Below are 20,290 nucleotides of genomic sequence, written 5' to 3'. Positions count from 1 at the left end.
TTGAACCTCAAATCCCTGTTCTGGAAATATGGGACCAGTAGCATTGGATTTGTCTCTTTTGATCCAACTATATACAAGCATAGTTTTCTTAATTAAAACTGTAAATATTTAATATAATGGGAGGGTTAACAGGGTAAACAGGTCTTTTCCAAACTAATTGATTCTGTTATTCTAGAAGCTAATTGCTTGCTATGATTGTGAAAATTCATTCTCTCTGTGGTTGGTCCCAGTTAAAGTAATGGAATAATGCAGATTCTTCCCCAGACACAGTGAGAAATGCTGCCCTATGAATTGAGCTTGAGCTAAACTTTTGTGGTTTGTGAGTAATGGAACTGGAAGCAAAATGAAGCAACGGTTTATATTAATAATGTGTTTTGGTAGCATCTGTAATAGAGGGACTTTTTATTAGTTATAATTCAGTCATTTAAGCCCATCCCACAAATAAAGTAGAACCTCTGTAGAGGGCAGAAGCAGGCAATTTTTGTGACAATGTTTTGTGAGATCTGTTTACTTCAAATTCCCCCTTAATGCCACAGTGGGGATAATGGGCTTAATATTCCAGTTTTATTTATATTCTGCATGCAAATTCTGAAGAGAGCCATAATATTATCTCAGAATAGGTTTTCCAGTTATTGTGCTGTAATACTGGGAGATCAGTTGCAGAGGAATGGGCGGGCTCAGAACAAGAAGCTCAGGAGCTGATGTACAGCAGACGTGCTGTAAGCAGTACTTGTGTACTCGTGGTAGTGTGGCCTTTTTCCCAGTGGACTGAAATGAAAAATTTCTCAAGCTCTTTTGCTTTTGGGACCCGTAGGTCTGAAATGACCAAATATAAAGAAAGGCAAAACAGTAGGTTTGGAAGGAACAATAACACTTTTTATCAATAAAATGGTTGATTTAAAGGGCTGTGGCTGCTCTTATGTATTTGTGGAGTCTAACATAATTTTTTTTCTTTCTTCTTTTTTTTGGGTTTTTTTTTTTTTTTTTGGTCCAATGTACAGGTCTACTTGTTTATTCTGAGCCTTTGGAAAATCATTGTGGCATTTAGAAAAGAAAATACCCTTAGGTCCTGGATTTTCTGATACTGCTGGAATACTGAGGGATTGTGGTTTACAGCAGTCACAATGAGTGGAAGCTCGAGTATTGCTGGAAGCAGCAGTCGACAATCTAAGATGGCACTGAGAGTGCAGGACACCAACAAGACGGATCTTCAGACACCTCAGCTGTAAGTCTGGCTGGTCATGTTGCTAAAAATAAGTATATAAAACTAATTCTGAAGAGATTTATCATAGTGTGTTTGAGTGTGAGTAGCAACTGAGGGGAAAAAAACAAGACAGTGAGAAGAAGGCTCCCTACAGCCAAGGGTGTTTGCACATGTGCTCCAGTTTTGCAAAAATACTTCCTTTCTGTGTACTTGTGTCATGTTTCAAATTGTAACACTTTGTTACATGTTTCTGAGGAGATAGCTGGATGCATCAGTTAACCTTTCTAAGATGTTGGGGGATGAAGGCGCTTAGGAATATATGACTGTTTGTATCACTCTTGTATGAGCTATGTATGGTCTATGCTGGGGTCTATTCCTATGTCTATTCCTTTTAAATATTCCTTAAATATTTTAGATTCTATTTACAGTCCTGTACTATAAGAGCTACTTACTATAGCTCTTGTATGAATTGGTAGTAGTAGTCACTTGAATCTTTTTCTGCTCCTCAGGAAGGACAGAAGCACCTTTGAGAAGCTGAGCATGAGCAAACCTACATCTGTAGCTTCAGAAGGAAAAGCCAGCTGTTTGGGGAACAGGTATGGATAGCTTTTGTTGTCTGCACTGTACATTAAAACAAAAATGGTCCTCTAATTTTGGTATTTTTCTTTCTTGACAGATTTTCACTATAGGGAATGATGGATCTGAGGCAAGCAGACCTTCAGGTCTGCCTTCCTCCAGTCCTTGGTCGCTAAACAATAATGCTCTGGAGCAGGAATTGCTTTGGGAGTTGCTTTTTTTTTTTTCTTTTGGGAATGATGTGCACTGCAGACCTTAAGAGTATCTCAATACATTTTCTTGTTTAAGGAAGAAAGACATCTGAAGTATACTCTGCATTAGTTTCCTCTCTCTAAGATACTAACTTTCCAAAACTCTATAATCTTTCTACTTAGCTCATGACTTTCTGTGTTATGGGTATCTTCTTGATAGTACCCCATTGTTGCAGGGGTTATTCCTTTTAAATATTCCTTAAATATTTTTAGAGTTTATTTACAGTCACCAACATTATTTTTTTTCATCTTTGGGGTATTTTTCTGCTCTCTAAAAGTTTATTTATTTCAATAAAATGAAGAAAGTATTCATCTAGGATGCAGTAATCTTTGTTGTACTTATGGCATTGTGACTTCCAGGGTGATGATGTTTTTCCAATGACCTTAAACAAAGAGAAAACTTCAAGTATCACTTTGTATAACAAATGGAAAGAAAACATAAAGCTAGCAGTTGTGCCTTAAACATGAAGAGAGTTCTTCTTTCTATGTATTGTCACAAGACCTGTATTCATTGTCTGTCCCTAGCGCGAGCGGGGCTGGAGGGTCAAGCAGCAGCCTGTACGGTGTGTTTGGGACAAAAAAGATAAAGGATCCCAGGCCCCTTCATGACAAGACATTCATCCAACAATGTATCCAAAAGCTTTATGAGGTAACATATGAACTTGTTCTGCATGTATGTTATGAGGTGTAAAATGTGCTAGGCAAAGTGGTTATTTCCCTTGGTTTCAACTATAAATTTTATTTAGTGACTGGTATTCCGTGTTTCTTTTGCACAGTTCCTTGTTGAGAATGCTTATGCCCACGATGTTTCCGTGAAATCACTACAATCTCCATCAGTTAAGGACTTTTTAAAGATCTTCACCTTTATCTACAAATTCCTCTGCCCTTCTTATGAACTGCCTGACTCAAAATTTGAAGAGGAAATTCCCAAAATTTTCAAAGCCCTTGGGTAAGATGATTATTGTTAGTCTCCTGGGCTGAATAGATATGCTATGGCTAGAAATTTAAAAGCTAAGAATTCTGCATTGATAGTTGGGCGGAATGGATAGGTTTATTTATTCAGATGAGACTCTAAAAGTACAATGTTGTGATTGTTTTGTTTCACTTTTGTTTAACTCTAGGTTTACTCTCTGATTTTCAGCATCTGCTATACATTTTATATTTGAATTTACAGAACTATAAGCTCTGGGAATCTTGCTTTGTCATGTAAAATTTAATTGATTATTTGTATAGAACTTTGGAGGACAAGGCACAATTTTCTTTTACAGGCCTTTCTGTTCATTTTGTTAGAATCTAAGAACTAAAATTTCCAGAATTTTGGATCAAGACAATTTAATTTTAGTTTAAACAAATTTAATTTAGTTTAAAATATGTTTTCCTGCAATTTTTCTCATTCTGCCTTCAAAGCAGAATGTGGAAATAACAAAATTACTGTTGAGGGGAGAAAAACACTAAGTAGCTGAGTGGTTTACTGCTGAATTTGTTCAGTGTTTGAAATCATTAATGCCCCAACATTGTCTTGGAAAGAAAATCCTCTGCCTCTTGATAACAGTGAATTTTCAGTCTCATTTAAAAAAAAAAACAGGGACTGTATACCCATGATGGTGTCAGAGTGCCAGGGCTCCTTAAATGTAGGTGCAAATCTTTTTTGCACACTTCTCAGCATTTTAATAAAGTTTTGTTTTAATCTATAACATTTGAAACTGCTGATATAGCTTAAAATGTTGCAAAGGATTCCACTCTGCTGCACCAGGGGTGTAATTCTGGATAAAATGACTAATTCTGACAAGTCACTTGAAGTTTTGGGAGCTCAAGGAGCATCTGGATGACACTCTGGATCATATGGTTTAGTTGTAGGCAGTCCTATGAGGAGCAGGGAGTTGGATTTGTAGATCCTTACAGGTCCCTTTCAGGCCATGTTATTCCATGAGTTGCAAAATGAGAAACCCATGATAATTGAATAGAATCGTACTGTCAGAACTCAACTAATTTCCTTTGAAGTACAGTAGAATTGAGTTTGCTCTTCCTTCTGTGCTTTCATCTACATAGAAAAACATGCTGCTTTGTTTTCAAAATGTGCTGGTTTGTTTTCATCACTGTCTGCCACAGCTATTAAAAGTGTATCTTCTTTGGCCGTACAGGTACCCCTTTGCTCTGTCAAAAAACTCCATGTACGCTGTGGGAGCACCACGAACCTGGCCTCAGATTGTGGCAGCTTTGATTTGGTTAATTGATTGTGTCAAGGTAATGTTTGTCTTAAGATAAATATTTTCACTTTCCAGGCTGGAATGTTAGTTTCAATACAGATTCAGTACATATTTTCTACAAATCTTTGTTTAACATATATGTAAACATATATGTTCTTAGCTGTCATCTGGGAGCTGACCCTTGGCCTAATGTTTTGGTAACTTTTAAAGTGAGCTTTTCATGTTATATTATGATAGGGTTTTTTCTTTACATGTATGCACTGGATAAATTAATGTATAAAAGGAGGTGGCAAAATGCTGATCTGTACATACAATAAACGTGAGAAGTTAATGAGTATAATCACCGAATGGAACGTGTATCTCCAGCGCAAATGTTGTGACATCTGCCATTCTCCCCTAAATTTGAAATCTAAGGATGGGATTTTCAATTGAAATGATTCAAATGTTCTGTGATTCTGATACAGAGTGGCAAGTTTTTGGTTTGAGTGGGGTGTTTTTTATTTAATCTTGGTTTTGTTTGGTTTGTTTGGGTTTTTTAGTAGTCCTAACAGTTGTTGCTGCCAACTCAGGACTGAGCAAAATTTGGCATCTGTGACAGAAGTTGACCACTGCTGAATTGAGTGCCCAGGAAAACCCTGTCCTTTTCTGCTCAAAAGACACGAGAGAATTTGGCAGTGTTGACTGTCTAGCTCATGCCTCTTTACCTGTGTGTTTAGTCAGCTCAACACAGGTTCATTCCAACCTGCCTGCTGAAATCCTAATCCAGTGTTACTCTGCTTCTTTTCACGAAAACCAGCATGGAAACTAATGGATGTCTTCATGTTTGCTCTTTGTTGTGTGCACCTCTGCTTTTCAGCTGTACAATGCGATCAGGGAAAATGCACCATCGTTCGATGACACACAGAGCTGGGGAGGAGAGACAGATGATGGAATTGTACATAAAAAGGTACCATAAAAAGGAAATTAGTATCAGAATTGCTTAACTGGATTTTGCCATGTGCTGTAACAACACAATTTAATTACAGTTTAGATTGCTGGGTCATGTATTTATAGATTCTGTTCCCTTTTATATTCACAATGCTTTCTAGGAGGTAGAGTAGCATTGTGTAAAAAACCTGATCAACTATTTCCTGAGCAGGTATGATGATCAGTCTATTGGTGTAGACTGGGTATTAAACAAAATATTCTCTTTATTTTATATTCACCTTATTCTGCAAGTATATACTGTTGTCCTTTGTCGAGAAAGGGCATCATTATGCTGTTTATTTTTTTAGAGTTTCCGAAATATTTTCCTTTAGCTCTCAAGACCTCTGAGGTTAACTGCAGTGCAGTATAAAGACAGTGACTTAATTCTAAATATAGTGACTTGTGCCAATATCTACTCAGTTTACTATGTAAAAATTGGTTGTAAAGTTTTATTTCTGAGCCACAAAATAGGGTGGCAGTATAATTTGAGCTCTTAATCCAACAGCTTGCTTTCTTTTTAATTTATCATGGATTATTAGAACTACTCAGATTTAACTCAGTGTTAAATCACAGCAGGTGTTTGGAGAGGGTTGCATTATAAGCTAAAACATTTAATTAGAAATTGCAAAAATAAAGTAAAATCATAATTTTGGACTAAGGTTACAACATGATGGTTGGCAACTAACAATGCTTTTAAACGAAATACGTTCTTCTACATTGGCACTTCTGCATATATATATAGATACAAAATTCACAATACTGGTGTAATTGCTTCTGAAGCATCTGTGACTTAGTGTCCAGCAAATTCTTTTTGGGTAACCTTTCTTTAATTCTAGATAAGAGTACTTTGAGACCTGCAGATCTGAATTTTAATGGTCATATTTATAGAAAAGGCCTGTTAAACAGAGCTGCAGTTTCCATAAACTAGCCTGAGAGAATCATATGCATCAAGATGAAAAATTCTTAAATATTCTATCTACAATATTTGTTAAATATCTTTTTAAGAAATACAGGATTTCCAGACCTTTCTTAGTGTGAATTATAGTTGTCTCCTTCTGCCTGAATATATAATCTGTTGACATTCTATGTTCAAAGGGAGGAAAAAAAATTAATTTTACAAAAGTACAATCGAAGCATTAAGGATATTTTTGATGTCTGTTTAATTCCACTGATTGAGTAGCTTTAGACTATCCAGATATTTTACAGGTCTTGGAATTGTTGAAATGAAAGATTTTTAAATTGCTTTCAGCTTTTCATGGACTACTGTGTGAAGTGCTATGATCTTTCCATGAAAGGGAGAGATACCTTTGAAGAGTTGGTTGCTGAAGTGCAGTCAAAATTAAGTAAGTTTTTAAATTCTAAGTATTCAATTGTGTTACTGGTTTCCTTTCTCCTAGCATCAGTTTGTTCAGTTTATGAGTGAAAGTGATCTAAGGGAGTCTGAAACACCTAAGTATGTTTCAGTTACTTCAACTTAATGCTCTCTTTTTTAAGTGTATTTTGAGCAGTACAGATGGGTAGGTCATGATCTGCTATCAGCTGTAGCTGTGTCACCTGATTTTTTAATGTCTTTGTCACAGAAAACCAGTATACAATTCTTCAGATGTGAACTCCATCTATGCAGATGGCTCTTGTTTCTGTCTGGAAAAGCTAACAATTAAAAAAAAGAAAAATATTTTCAGAGGATGCACAGCTGACAAGAAAGTTCAGCTTTTGAAGATCTGAAAGCAGTCTGCAAGAGTTCCAAACTCTGTTGTGAGGGTTCTGTATGTGATTCAGCATGCACCTGTGTTTGTCTTCAGGGAGGTAGAAAATTATTGGGTTTTTTTGACTCGCTCATTTCACCACCTGCAGAAATACAAACACAATGTGAGAAAAGGAAGAAAAACATGTCTTACTTTCTTTGCTCTCCTATGAAAAGCCAGACTAAGGGCCCTTTGTTTGCAAACTGGGGCCATCAATTGGAGAGGAAACAAGATACCACACTGTTACTGGATATTAGGAAAAAATAATGATCCCATTTTTTGGCAAAGCCAAATTAAGTTGGGGAAAAGATGCCTCAAGAAGCAAGGAAGTATATGGATAAGAAAGAGGTTGTTAAGTAAGTTTGATTTGTTCTAGCTTCACAAGGTAGTCCTGACTTGTACACTCTCCTGTGGTGTGGGCTGCATGAGAGTTTGGAAACCCTTACCTCTTGGGAGTGACTTTGGCATGAGAACTCTTTCTGACATGAGGACCGAGAAACCCATTTCTCTTCTTGTTTCTTCTGGGGTTTTTGCCTGGTTACATTTTAATGAAAGGTTTTTCTGGTAAGTTTCTTGGTTGTTTTTAGTTATTTTTTAGTGAAAAATAATTATCTAGATAATGGGTATTTACTGTGCTGAAGCTCAAGTTCAGGTACTCAAAAGAGGTGGTGATATTGAGATAAATTTGTAACTCGAGTCTCTCTTCTGCTCTCCCACAGAGGATTTATTTAATGTAGATCCATTCCAGATGGAAAGTTTAGAAGCTGAGAACAAAAGACTTCAAGAAGAGATTGCAAGACTAGAAAAAGAAAAGGAAAGTGAGCAGGTTAGTAAATTGTGTCTGTTTTTATGGAGGAGTTGAATTTTATAATATCGACCATTTCTGAATGAAGATACTTATGATACATAACAAATGGAAAAATTTCAGTGCTTTGAGATTTTAATTAGGCCAGATTTTTACAGACTCTATACTATTAGAGAACAAGGCTTTTTTCTGTGGAATCTTCAGTACCTATTTGTTTGATAATGTGCAGGTATTTACAGGTAATAAGGTCTTATATTGACTGAAATATCAATAAAATACTTGAACCAAATTTTTTAATATAAATGTCAACATTATTTTTTTCAAGTGTGTTGGTATTCAAATATGAGGCATGGGATTCAGTGGTAACAAATATATTTTATGGAAAATACTTTGCTTGAAACTCTGGATTCTGCTTTTAATACATCCTGAGTTTAAAAATGGGTTAGTGGCTGTGCAGGTGGCAAATTGAAATTCCTGCCAACTGTGCAAAATGTGCTGAGTTTATTCCTGGTTTTCCATGCCCCTGTTTCATCTGCCCTCCATGTATTATTAGAGTTAAGTTGTGGACTACCTGTAGTAAGAATTGTCTAAAGCACTGTCTGATGCAAATGAGAGACATAATGCTGAAATGCAAGAATCTTTTCAGCCTTCTTTGCTTTTATTTTAAAGGTGTCCTGACTGGACTTAGCTGTCACAGAGATAAAAAATTATTAAAGTTCTTTATTCTATATTTGTGCTGTTGATGTTGATCAATTACTCTACTGTCTTATCTGGAAAGTGAAGTCATTATTTTATATTTATCTAAGAGTGGTTGTTCTTTTCACCCATTTCCTAGGATCGTATAGCAACGCTACGAAATGTGAAATCGTCCCTTGAAGCAGACGTCCAGAACTACCAGGCTTATTTCGCTAAAATGAAATCTCATATATCCATCCTTGATCAAAAACTGGAAAGTGTTAATGATGAAGTTGAGGCAGCAGGTAAGGAGGACTTGATCACAGTCAGGACAGTGAAGCTAGAAATAGTCTTCAAATAATTGTAGTTCTTAGCTTGAGAGCAGAGCAAGGTACTTGGAGTAGCACGATGCTACAAATAAACTTTCCAGAATGGATTGCTAATAAAAATTTGTTTTTTGTCTGATAGCTCTCTGTACACTGGAGTAATGAAATGGTAATGTTATGTAATAACTGTGTCATTTACTCATACAATACAGAGGTGAGGTTTATGTATATAGGCTGGTATTTTATGTCCATTTCACAAATGTTTTATGTACTTAGAGGCAGAAGTAGAAGCCACGAAGCGGGAGAATGCCCGGCTCCGGCACATCTTAGATAACCAGAAGTACTCAGCTGCAGACATTGAGAGAATAAATCACGAGAGAAATGAGCTGCAGCAAACCATTAACAAGCTGAATAAGGAGCTGCAAGAAGAACGAGAACTGATGTGGAATGAAGAGATGAAATATGCTAGGAAGAGAGACGCGGTATGTGAAAACCCCACAACACTCAGAGGTGGCTGCCAGTTTTCATCATGCAAGCTTAAAATTGGATTCTTGATAATTTCTTTCCTAAATAATCGAACACCACCATACGTGTATCTAACCAGGCAAAACTGACAAGAATGGCCTCTGTTTACAGTATCTCTGAAAAATGTTGCGCGTTTTCCCCTTTTTCTGTTTTGCACTGAGTGGAAATGTACTTTTTTCCTGCATCGTAAGAGATGTGTCTAGAATATGAAGCATGGTAAGCTGTCACTGCTGTAGCATTTAGAGCTTTGATAACATTAGCATGCCATTGCTTTGATAACACAAGAAATTACAGGCTAATGTTAATATTTCAGAGCAAGGAAGTAAGGCAAAACTAGTGAATTTGAATCAATAGTTTTGCATGCATTTAGGGCCTGATTAGTTCTTTGTGTAGCAGTTGTAACATATTTCAAGGGCCAAGTTCAATCCCTTCAAACAGAGTGAAAAGATATAGTCCTGGAAGTGATGGGATTTAAAAGCTTCTGCTTTGCCAATTGGAGAACTAAAGAAAAAATTTCAAATATGTTTGGTAGGGTCACCCTTTATCAAGCACTTTTATCAACTTAAATCCTCAGGTGCAAGTATGAAGCATATAAAACTGGAAAAAAAACCCCTGGGGTCTTTAATGTTTGCATTTAATAGCACTCATTAATTAGAAATTAAAGCATTTAATAAGCTTTGTTTAAAGGCATGCTCAAGTTAGTTTGTTGTTAGCATGTGTGGCTGTGTAGCATTTCCTGTCAAAACTAATGAGAGAAGGCATATTGACCTTATAACTGATCATTTGTTTAGTATTATTTTCCAGCACATTTTTAGTTCCCAATCAGCTAATTCTCAAAAACTTGAGGCAGGAAAAATTATGGCAGATGAATACGGAAAACCACAGGTGAAAGCATTCAGTGTTCTCAGCCATAGACACTAAGAAACCTCAGTGTGCAAACTCTGAACGAACCATAAAACAGTACCTAATGCAGCAAACTGCTGTGCTGGCATTGCATGCAGCTCTTGAATACTGTGGGGTAGCAAGGAATTATGGCTACAGAGAGCAACTCAGGAACTTGTTTAAAGTACTATATGAATACTTCTTGCACATCTTTTCACTTGTATCTCTTCTATGATTTGTGCCCTTTTCTCCTCTGAGCAGATTGGAAAGCAACTGGCAGAGTATCATAAACTGGCTCGAAAGCTGAAATTAATTCCAGTAAGTGCTGAGAATTCCAAAGGCCATGACTTTACCATGCACGTTAATCCTGATTTAGGACCAAATTTCCTAGTCAAATACAGAACTCAGATCATGGTAAGTAGAATCAACACTGAAGGCTTTAGATAGCACTCACAAAAAAAAAGTGTTTCTTTGGGAATGCTGGGAAGGTCTCTCAATCTCACAATGAAATGTCATTGAAAAGCTTGTGTGATGAGTCACCATAATGACATTGCAGTATATGAAAGAGATTTGGTATGGGAGAATACAGTAGCCTAAAAAAAATAAAAGGGAAAGATGTACTGGGGTGCATCTTGGTTCAGATTAGCAAATTGCATTTGTTCAATCTTCTTGTATACGTATTACAGGCTCCCCTCATGGAGATCATCAACGAGACTGAGGAAGAAATTAGTAAAGCCACTCAACGGAAATTTACTCTGGAAGACACTTTGGAACAGGTGAGTTAGTTAAAGAAGATTAACGCTAAGATACCAACCCCAAAACCTTATCTGCCTCTTTCATTCAACTTTTTGCATAGTTAAAGTGTGATGTGTTGGGTTGGTTTCTTGAATTACTTGGGGTTTTTCTGAGGACAAGTAGAGGGGGAGAAACTGTGAGAAAACTGCTTTTATTGTAATGGAACCTAAAAGTTTTTCTAAGAACTGAGGTCTTTGTTGGTTGAAATATCGTGTATTCCCTGAATTAAAGTTTATGTAGCTTACATATACTTGACCATAACCATTGGAAGTATTTGTTTCTAATAAGTTGCCCGTTCCAGTTGATTGTGTGGCTTACCATCACCGACAAATTGTCATCGGGAAGATTTTTAGTACTATTGGATTTGGGACAGATTGAAAGAAGGAGAATTTTATTTCCTCGTTCGTCTACCTGAGCATGGTGTTCTGCGGTATGGAATGTCCTCTTGGCCAGCTGGCCTCACTATGCACCTTCCCAGTCTCTTGCCTGTCCCTGCCCTGCTCAGTGAGGGGCCCTGGGAAGCACAGAAAGCCTTGGACTGCTGTGCTAGCGCTATTCAGCAGTAGCCAAAACTTGGTGTGTTACCAACACTGTTTTAGCCCCTCATCCAAAACAAAGCATAACATAGGCTGCTATGAAGAAAGATAATGCCATCCCAGCCTAGCCTAGTTTAATGGTTTAACCTGTTTAACCAGGTGTGGTTTGTGATGGCATGGATTTATATGTTGGAATTCTTTTTGAACCATACTTCCTTGGTTATGTTTTCGTCCTAGGTGAATGTAATGCTAAAGGACAAGAAACGCAGTGTGAAAATGCTGACAGAAGAAGCTGAAGAGCTGGATGATCTTTACCAGCAGAAGCTTAAGGTACAACTTCTTACACCTTGATGACAACTTATCCTTAATGATAGCCTTATCCTTAATTTTTGTATTTATCGATAAATTTTTGGGTTGCATTTTTGTTTGGGCTTCTGCCTTTACCTTCTTCCTTCCCTCTTAGAGGATTTTTTCATTCTTTTCAGAAAAGTGATTTGACTGCCACCTTAACTGAATCAATTTTCACTTTCTTGTAAGAGAATCTGGCATCCTACTGTAGCAGATCCTGTAAATCATAAATTCCTGCATCCAGTAATAAAAGCAGCAACAATCATCTGCCCTCACGATGTCTCCGGGCATGTGCTTGAAGGAAATTTTAGGATCAACAGAACCTGTCTTGTCTAATCGATTTGTATATAATAAATACATTTTTACAGTTTTTAGTTAACATGTTTAATCAGCTTCTGTAAAAACAAAGGAAAACATTGACCAAAAGCATGTTAAATTGTTTTAATGATCTCAAACTGTTACTTCCTTTAGCTTCCTTTGCCAGCACAGGAGCAGTCCCTATTCTTTTCCCCACTTGCAGTTCAGCAACAAAACATAACCCTCTCTGTTAACAACTGAGTGGCTATTTTGGTAGCTCCCAACTTCTCTGACAACACTGCTTTAGCGGGGCCGTGGTGCCCTGCAGAAAAATGTTCTTTGAACTACACCAATATTTACCATATGTGCTCCTGTAAATCCAAACTCCTGTGCTACAGCCATGAAACAGGGCTATTTCGCTGCTAATACCTGCTGAGGCAGGTGTATATATAGGTTTATAAAGGCAATTAATTTAGTTTCTATTTTTCAAAACCACATGACATTTACCTTTTGATCTGTGCTCTTGCATATACTTTTCTCTAAAGTTAAGCTCATAAAATACACACTTGCCACCAGACGCTTAGTCATTTAATTCCTCTTCTAATATTTAAAATGCTTTTTGTAAGTCTTAAGTATTAAAATTATTTTTGAAGGATTTTTTCAGTAATCTACCAAAATTGCACGTTGAGTTGACGTCAGAATTTTGTTTGGTTTTGTGGACTGTATAGCATCAACAGTGTCATTCTCCTAGAAGAGATGATTATTTGGAATTATACTCTCTTTCAGACAAAAAAGAAAAGCTATTTTCTTACTCAGATGTGGTTGTATTTTTTAACCTAGAAACAGTTGTTCATAATGTGCCATTTCTAAGCTATTTAGACTATGTAAACAACACTTTGTGAGCTTTAACTCGGAAGGGAAAGTAGCTGCAACACAGGCCTTTAAATGTGGTTAAAGGAATAAAGAGATGGTTAGGCTTATTCTGGGATGGGGATGATACAGAAACTTTAGGTTTGGGAGGGATATCCTTGGGGCTTTTTTCAGTTCTGAACTTGGAACTATTTGCGTGAATTTTGAATTCAAGTATTAGGATATAATCAGGTAACAGAAAGAAAAAAAGATCCGAATTATACTTGAGAGAGGCCATTTTTTTTTCTTCTCCTTCCTTATGACAACAGGAGATAGAAGAAGAAGACAAGAAATATGCAAATGAATGGGAATTGTTTAAGAAGCATAAACAATTACTTGAGAGTGGTGTCTATGATGGGCTCAGTGAAGCTGCAACTGAATTGCATGATATCGAAAGAGAGTAAGGCTCCTAACTTCCATGTCTGCCTTGTTTATTTTGGTTTTTAAGGATAAAGATATTTTCTGGAATGTAACATACAGTTGTTTCATCAGGTATCCATCTCAGTGTGTTAATTTCACAAGTTAACAACTGAAAGATGTTTCTCCTCAACAGTATTTTGCTAAAATATTTGTCTGCTGTATCAGAACTCCTGTTTTCCGCGTAAGGGTTTTTCTTTAAGTTGAGCATTAATATATTGTAACTTGGTTCAAATTAATACTAATGGAAAAAAAAGTATGGCTAAACGTGATGATAAATCAGACTTGAAGTGATTGTTTTAAATGTCAGGAATTCTCCAATTATGGACATGACCTTCTGAGTATCTTTACCTTTTAGATATCAAGTTGTTTTGCAAAGAACAACAGAAGAGAACAAAAAAATTGATGCTAACTTGAGTCGTCTTGTAGAAACAGTTGCTACTCATATAGAATCTATAGTGGTAAGCTAAAATTTGATATTCAGAATTAAATCTCTCTAGAGACATTTTGCAGTTAAACACTTGGAAATTAGAGCTTACTCTTTCTAAGGAAGTATCAGTTATTTAGCTGCTACTAAGCCTGCGGATTCTAGTTAAATTTTCTGACAAAACCTTTGGTGTAAATAATCAGAATTGGTTGTTAAGTGTCAGCAGTAACATCCTGTCAGGTTAAACCTGCTTCTGAGAGGCGTCTTTCAGGAAGGTGTTTAACTGAAATCAGTTAACCTGTGCAATGACTGCTTAAAATGCTTTAGCAGAATCAGTAAAATACAGGCCATGACAGAGCTAATAAAGCTCTCTGTACCTCTTTTCTAGAAATACCTTGAAGAACAGAATGCAAGAATAGAAAGAGACGATGAAGAATTCATGCCTGAAGGTCTATTGTCAAACCTGACCAGCATCCTAGACACTTATAAAAAGAAGGCTGAAAGTGTCTTATCACTAGAAAAATGAAGATAAGATTTTGGTCCCATTCAGTGCCATTTTTTGCCATTTTAGCCCCATTGTAGTGCGTTTTTTTGCTATTTTAGGGTATTTTGGTACCATTTTGTGCCACTGATCGTGCCTTAGGCTGCTGTGGACGCTCTGGGTGTCGGCGCAGTCAGGCTGGCCCAGCCTCAGTGCCCGGCGCAGCGCCCGCCTGGCGCCCTCGAAATCACCCAGGGACAGCAGCACCTTCAGGGAAAACACAGAGAATGAGCAAAAATCCCAGGGAATTCCCCCCAAAAAATGAGAAATGTTCAAAAAATTCCCAGAATTCCCAAAAAAATCCCGTGAAATTCAGAAAAAAATTATAAAAAAAATTCCCAAAATCCCCAAAATCGCTCAATGAACAGTGAGCAAAAATTCCTGGGAATTCCCAAAAAATTTAATGGAGTTCCCAAAAAAATTGGGAAATTCTCAAAAAATTCCCAGAATTCCCCCCAAAAAATCCCGTGAAATTCCCCCCAAAAATTTGATGGAATGATCAAAAAATCCCAAAAACCCCACGGAATTACAAAAAAAAATTTTAAAAAATTGCAAAAATTTCTAGAAAATTTCCTGAAATTCCCGAATTTCCCTGGGTGCCCTCGGCCTCCTGGGGCTCCTCAGGGATTTTGGGGAATTCGGGAATCTCGGGGATTTCGGGAATTTCGGGGCCTTCGGCCATGAAGAGGAAAGTGCGGCCCATGGTGGCCCAGGCGCGCTGCTGCTCCACGGGGTCACTGAGGGAGTACGCCATGGACAGGTGCTGCAGCTGGGGATGAGGGAAAAAACAGGGAAATTGGTTAAAAATGGGGAAAACATTGAATTTCTGGGAGAAATTTGGGGAAAAAACAAAAAAAAATTGGGTGAAATTTGGAGAAAATTTGGGGAAATTGGGAGGAATTTGCTGCTCCACGGGGTCACTGAGGGAGCGGGCCAGGGACAGGTGCTGCAGCTGGTGCTGGGGGAAAAAACAGAAAAATTGGTTAAAAATGGGGAAAATTGGAAAAAAACCAAAAAAAATTGGGGGAAATTTGGAGAAAATTTGGAGAAATTGGGAGGAATTTGCTGCTCTGAGGGGTCCGAGAGGCGCCAGGAGTGCTGGAACTGGGGTGGGAAATATGGGGGGAAAATTGGGAAAAAATGGTGGAAATTGGTTAAAAATGGGAAAAAAGGGAAAAATTGGGAGGAAATGGGAAAAAAATTGGGAAAAATTAGGGGAAAAATTGGTTGAAATTGGGGGAAATTGGGAACAATTTGCAGCTCTGAGGGGGCCGAGAGAGGCCAGGGCAGGAAGAGGGGCTGGAGAGGGGGCTGGGGGGGAAAATGGGGAAAACAAGGGGGAAATTGGTTAAAAATGGGCAAGATTGGTAGGAATTGGGAAAAAATTGAGTAAAAAGTGTGAGAAATTGGGAAAAAATGGAAGAAATTTGGAGAAATTGGGAGAAATTGGGAGCAATTTCCTGCTCCACAGGGTAACTGAGGGAGCGGGCCAGGGACAGGTACTGCAGCTGGTGCTGGGGGAAAAAACAGGGAAATTGGTTAAAAATGGGGAAAATTGGGAATTTTGGGAGAAAATTGGGGGAAAAACAAAAAAAAAATGGGAGAAATTTGGTTAAAATTGTGAGAAATTGTGAGCAATTTGCTGCTCTGAGGGGTCCGAGAGACGCCAGAGCAGCGAGAGGGGCTGGAGATGGAGCTGGGAAAATAGGGAGAAAATGGTGAAAAAAGGGGGAAATTGGTTAAAAATGGGGAAAAGTGGGGAAAAATTGGGAAAAAAAATTGGGGAAAATTGGGAGAAATTGGGGAAAAAAGAGAAGAAATTGGGGGAAATTTGCTGCTCTGAGGGGTCCCCCTGGGAGCGGCCCAGGGAGAGGTGCTGCAGCTGGGGCTGGGAAAATGGGGAAAAAATTGGGAGAAATTGGGGGGAAAAGGGAAAAATTGGTAAAAATAGGAAAAAGTGAGAAAAAAATGGAAAAAATTGTTAAAATTGGGAGAAATTGAGAGGAATTTGCTGCTCTGAGGGGTCCGAGAGACACCAGGGCAGGGAGAGGGGCTGGGGATGGGGCTGGGAATTTGGGATTGGAATTTTGGGATCTGGGAATGGAATTTTGGGAATTCTGGGATCGGAATTTTGGATTCCCAAATTCCCACCCAAACTCCTCTCCAAAACTCCCCAAATCCATCCCTAGAATCCCCAAATCCCCCAAATCCACTTCCAAATTCCCAAAATTCCAATCCCAGTCTCCTCAAATCCCTTCCCAATCCCCTTCAAACCCCTTCCCAACATTCCCAAAATTCCCATAGCCCTGATCCTACAAACCCCATAGCCCTGATATCCCACAACCCCGAGCCCTGCGGGAGCTGCAGCTCCTCACGGTGCTGGGCCAGGGCCTCGTGGAACAGACCTGGGATGGGAATGATCCCATAAACCCTGACTGTATAAATCCCATAACCCTGATCCCAGCAAAAATCCAATTTCCCATTTCCATTCCCATTCCCAGCTTCCCATTCCCAGTTTCCCCAGCTCCATTCCCAATTTCCCAGTTTGAATTCCCACTTTTCCCAGTCCCAGTCCCAGTTTCCCAGTTGGGAATTCCCATTTTTCCCTGGAATTCTCTCTCACCATGAGCAGCCAGGATCTCTCCAGCCCCATTCCCAGTTCCACTCCCAGTGTCTCAGCCCCATTCCCAATTTCCCATTCCCAGTTTCCCATTCCCAGTTCATTTCTCAGTTTCCTTTTCCGAGTTTCCCAGTTTGAATTCCCATTCCCCATTTCCCATTCCCAATTCCATTCCCAGTTTCCCATTCTCAGTTCCAGTTCCCCCAGTTCCACTCCCAGTCCCATTCCCAGTTTCCCATTTCCATTTCCAGGTCCATTCCCTCTTTTCCCAATTTCCCACTCCAGTTTCCCAGTTCCATTCCCACTTTTCTCAGCTCACAGTTCCCAGTTTCCCAGTTCAGAATTTCCACTTTTCCCAGTTCTCCCAGCTCACAATTCCTATTTTTCCCTGGAATTCTCTCTCCCCATTTGCAGCCAGGATCTCTCCAGCCCCAATCCCAGTTCCATTTCCAGTTTCAATTCCCAATTTCCCATCCCACAATTCCCATTTTTCCCTGGAATTCCCTCTCACCATTTGCAGCCAGGATCTCTCCAGCCCCAATCCCAGTTCCGTTTCCAGTTTGAATTCCCAATTTCCCATCCCACAATTCCCATTTTTCCCTGGAATTCCCTCTCACCATTTGCAGCCAGGATCTCTCCAGCCCCATTCCCAGTTTGAATTCTCACAATTCCCATTTATCCCAGTTCAGAATTCCCATTTTTCCCTGGAATTTTCACCATTTGCAGCCAGGATCTCTCCAGCCCCATTCCCAGTTTGAATTCTCCCAATTCCCAGTTCTCCCAGTTTGTAATTCCCATTTTTCCCAGGAATTCTCCCTCACCATTTGCAGCCAGGTGGACTAAAACAGCTGGACTAAACTAACGTGTTGGAGGGAGGAAAAAAGCTTTGCAATTTATTAATGTATTCAAAAGACTGTTACAAAGTTTACAATTTAATTATTGGAAGAATATAGAACTGCTTCACTGCTTCTGTACTGTGTTAAATAAACTGTATGTGCAAGGAGTAATAAATGAAATTGTTAATTTCAGTGCATCCTTAGGGAATAGTAAGAGGGAGAGTTTACATTATTTAGAGCTCCAAATGGATTTGAGTTTATATACAGTAATAAATCTTAACTACATTGTTAATTAACCCTGCCTCAAGCCCCTTTTTGCCTTAGGAGTTGAAAGACACGGTGTCTGTTAGCATAACTCACCATTCATGCGCTTAAAGATGTTTAGGACTGGGAGAATTTGCCGATAATAGGGCACCAAGGCCTCCCCCACCACTTCAGCTGACACCACCAACCAGGTGCTGGATGACTTTCAGCGTGGTGCAGAGGACCTGTCGGTTACGAAGGTTCAGTGCATCTGCGATGCAAAAAGAACAACAGGCAGAAAGCAGAATTAATTTCTAAAATGTAAAGGGAGGGGGAGGAGTCCTCTAATGGACAAATTTAATTAAACTATACTCTGTTGGGAATTGTAAGTGGGCCTTCATTAGCCCAGCTTAGAAAGATCCCAAAGATGGATCTGTCAAATGTACTCCTGAACAGGCCAAAGTCTGCCCTCTGTAAGTCTAAGGCTGCAGGTCTGCTGACCTATCTCCTTCCTTCTCTGATAATTGAAAAGTCTATCATTACATGAACACTGTGCCCAAAAGGTCTGCAGCCACCACATCACCACATAGCAGCCAACCAGCTCCTGGCTTGATTATATTAGGCACTTTATAAACATTCAATTAGAGGCAGTCCCTGCCCCAAAGATACACCACTTTCAAATACCTGTTTATATTCTTAAAATCTGGTAATGATTTTACGTGTACTACCATCACTACAATCCATTCTCCCACAAGAATAAAAGGAAGGAAGGAAATATGAATGCAGTATATGAAAAAAGTATATTCCAATACATGGGAAAATATCAGTGGCATCTAGAGGTTAACATAAATTGAAGAAAGTATCCTTACACAGGATTAAAGCAGACCATTTAGGAATCTTGGTACACTACAGCTACATAGCCCAAATGAAGGGAAGACGCATAATATTCAAAGTATTCCATTTTAGAAAGCATTCTAGGCTGTTGCCTCTTGGCCTAGAAGTCTGCTGGATCTGTTATTGTGAAGACATGGATCTTCACAATAACTGCAAAGTGCACAACTGGTTTGCTTCTCAGTTAAAGATACCTTTCTGCTCCCTGAAGGATTTTGAGAGGACTTTCCTCCCTCATCGGTACATCTTTTTCTTTGGTCCTTTAACTACTGTAACATTCTCTTAAGCAGCAAAAAACTCCAACCCAATAAATTCACTCTGTTGCTTGGTAGTTTTGATGTTTTCTACTTTAATGGTATGAACTAAAGATTTTGCTTCTGATTTAGGATATACTTTTCCAAGAAATCCTCCAGCTTAAATAATAGCTCAATTGAAGTATATAATGAAGTATTTTTCATTCAAACATACGTTATTTCGTACTGCCATAGCTTTTCCAAACAAATATTTTCTGAAGTTCATAATAACTTTCTTAATTAAAGAAAATTTTACAATGATATCAGCTTAATATCTGATTTAAAAGCTGAGTTTGTGCTATTTCTACCATTCAAAGCCAAAGTAAGAGATAGTTATGAAATTTGAAAGCATATTCAAAACACCATGGTGCTGTTTATTAAAGCTTGTTGCCAATGAGACAACATAAGATACCAATTCATTGACTTCAGCGAAGACTTTAATGTTGTCTAGCCTCTCTTCTAGGTCAGCCTTCACAAGGCATCAATGTTAATTCACTATATTTTTAATTTCAGACAAATTTTATCGGTAATTCATGTAAACTGATGTAAATTTAGTGTTTCTTTTGTTAATTTCCATTAAGAGCAAAAGCTTTCCTTAAGATACATGCCACTTGTTTGCTTATCCATTTAGCTAGATGTTTACATATAAAGCAATAGAAATAATTATTTTAAAACATTCAAATCTTTTTCTTGAGTAACTCCTTACCTCTCAAAGACCTAGGAATTATATAAGTTGATATCTTTTATTTTTATGTGGCAGTTTGGAAAATCCTATCTCAGTCCCAGACATTGTCTATAATAGAAGCCACAGTTCTCGTCTGACAGATAAAATGGATAGATTCTATAGGTCAGGAAACATGACAGCATTTCTCCCAATGCACAGTGGATCTTTATCATGACACAATGTAGTTCCACTGAAGAGAACAGAGCAAATCACAACATTTTCTCCCAGATAGCACATTGATATCCTGAGCT

At 38.3% G+C, this 20,290-nt stretch overlaps 1 protein-coding gene across 1 annotated transcript; it reads left to right on the top strand.

Moving 5' to 3' along the window:
- Positions 1 to 1,124: 1,124 nt before the first annotated feature.
- Positions 1,125 to 14,417, top strand: LOC128947177 (kinetochore protein NDC80 homolog). The gene is made up of 16 exons (XM_054291358.1): positions 1,125 to 1,225; positions 1,714 to 1,800; positions 2,557 to 2,680; positions 2,808 to 2,980; positions 4,173 to 4,275; positions 5,095 to 5,184; positions 6,454 to 6,547; positions 7,669 to 7,775; positions 8,590 to 8,734; positions 9,032 to 9,237; positions 10,424 to 10,576; positions 10,849 to 10,938; positions 11,731 to 11,823; positions 13,317 to 13,447; positions 13,823 to 13,925; positions 14,280 to 14,417. Exons 1-16 carry the CDS (start codon positions 1,125 to 1,127, stop codon positions 14,415 to 14,417), a joined length of 1,938 nt encoding a protein of 645 aa, XP_054147333.1.
- Positions 14,418 to 20,290: the final 5,873 nt, after the last annotated feature.

Source organism: Melozone crissalis, unplaced genomic scaffold (assembly GCF_028551555.1).
Source record: "Melozone crissalis strain CALT ecotype California unplaced genomic scaffold, PUWL_Pcris_2 ptg000091l_1, whole genome shotgun sequence".
NCBI classification, from domain to species: Eukaryota; Metazoa; Chordata; class Aves; order Passeriformes; family Passerellidae; genus Melozone; species Melozone crissalis.
The sequence above is the reverse complement of the archived record's forward strand: the minus strand, read 5'-3'. Positions and strand labels throughout refer to the sequence as shown.

Coding starts and splice junctions, on each gene's coding strand:
- LOC128947177 (XM_054291358.1), top strand. CDS start 1,125: ATGAGTGGAAGCTCGAGTATTGCTGGAAGCAGCAGTCGACAATCTAAG. Junction 4,276..5,094: donor GGTTAATTGATTGTGTCAAG/GTAATGTTTGTC, acceptor TCTGCTTTTCAG/CTGTACAATGCGATCAGGGA. Junction 9,238..10,423: donor ATGCTAGGAAGAGAGACGCG/GTATGTGAAAAC, acceptor TCCTCTGAGCAG/ATTGGAAAGCAACTGGCAGA.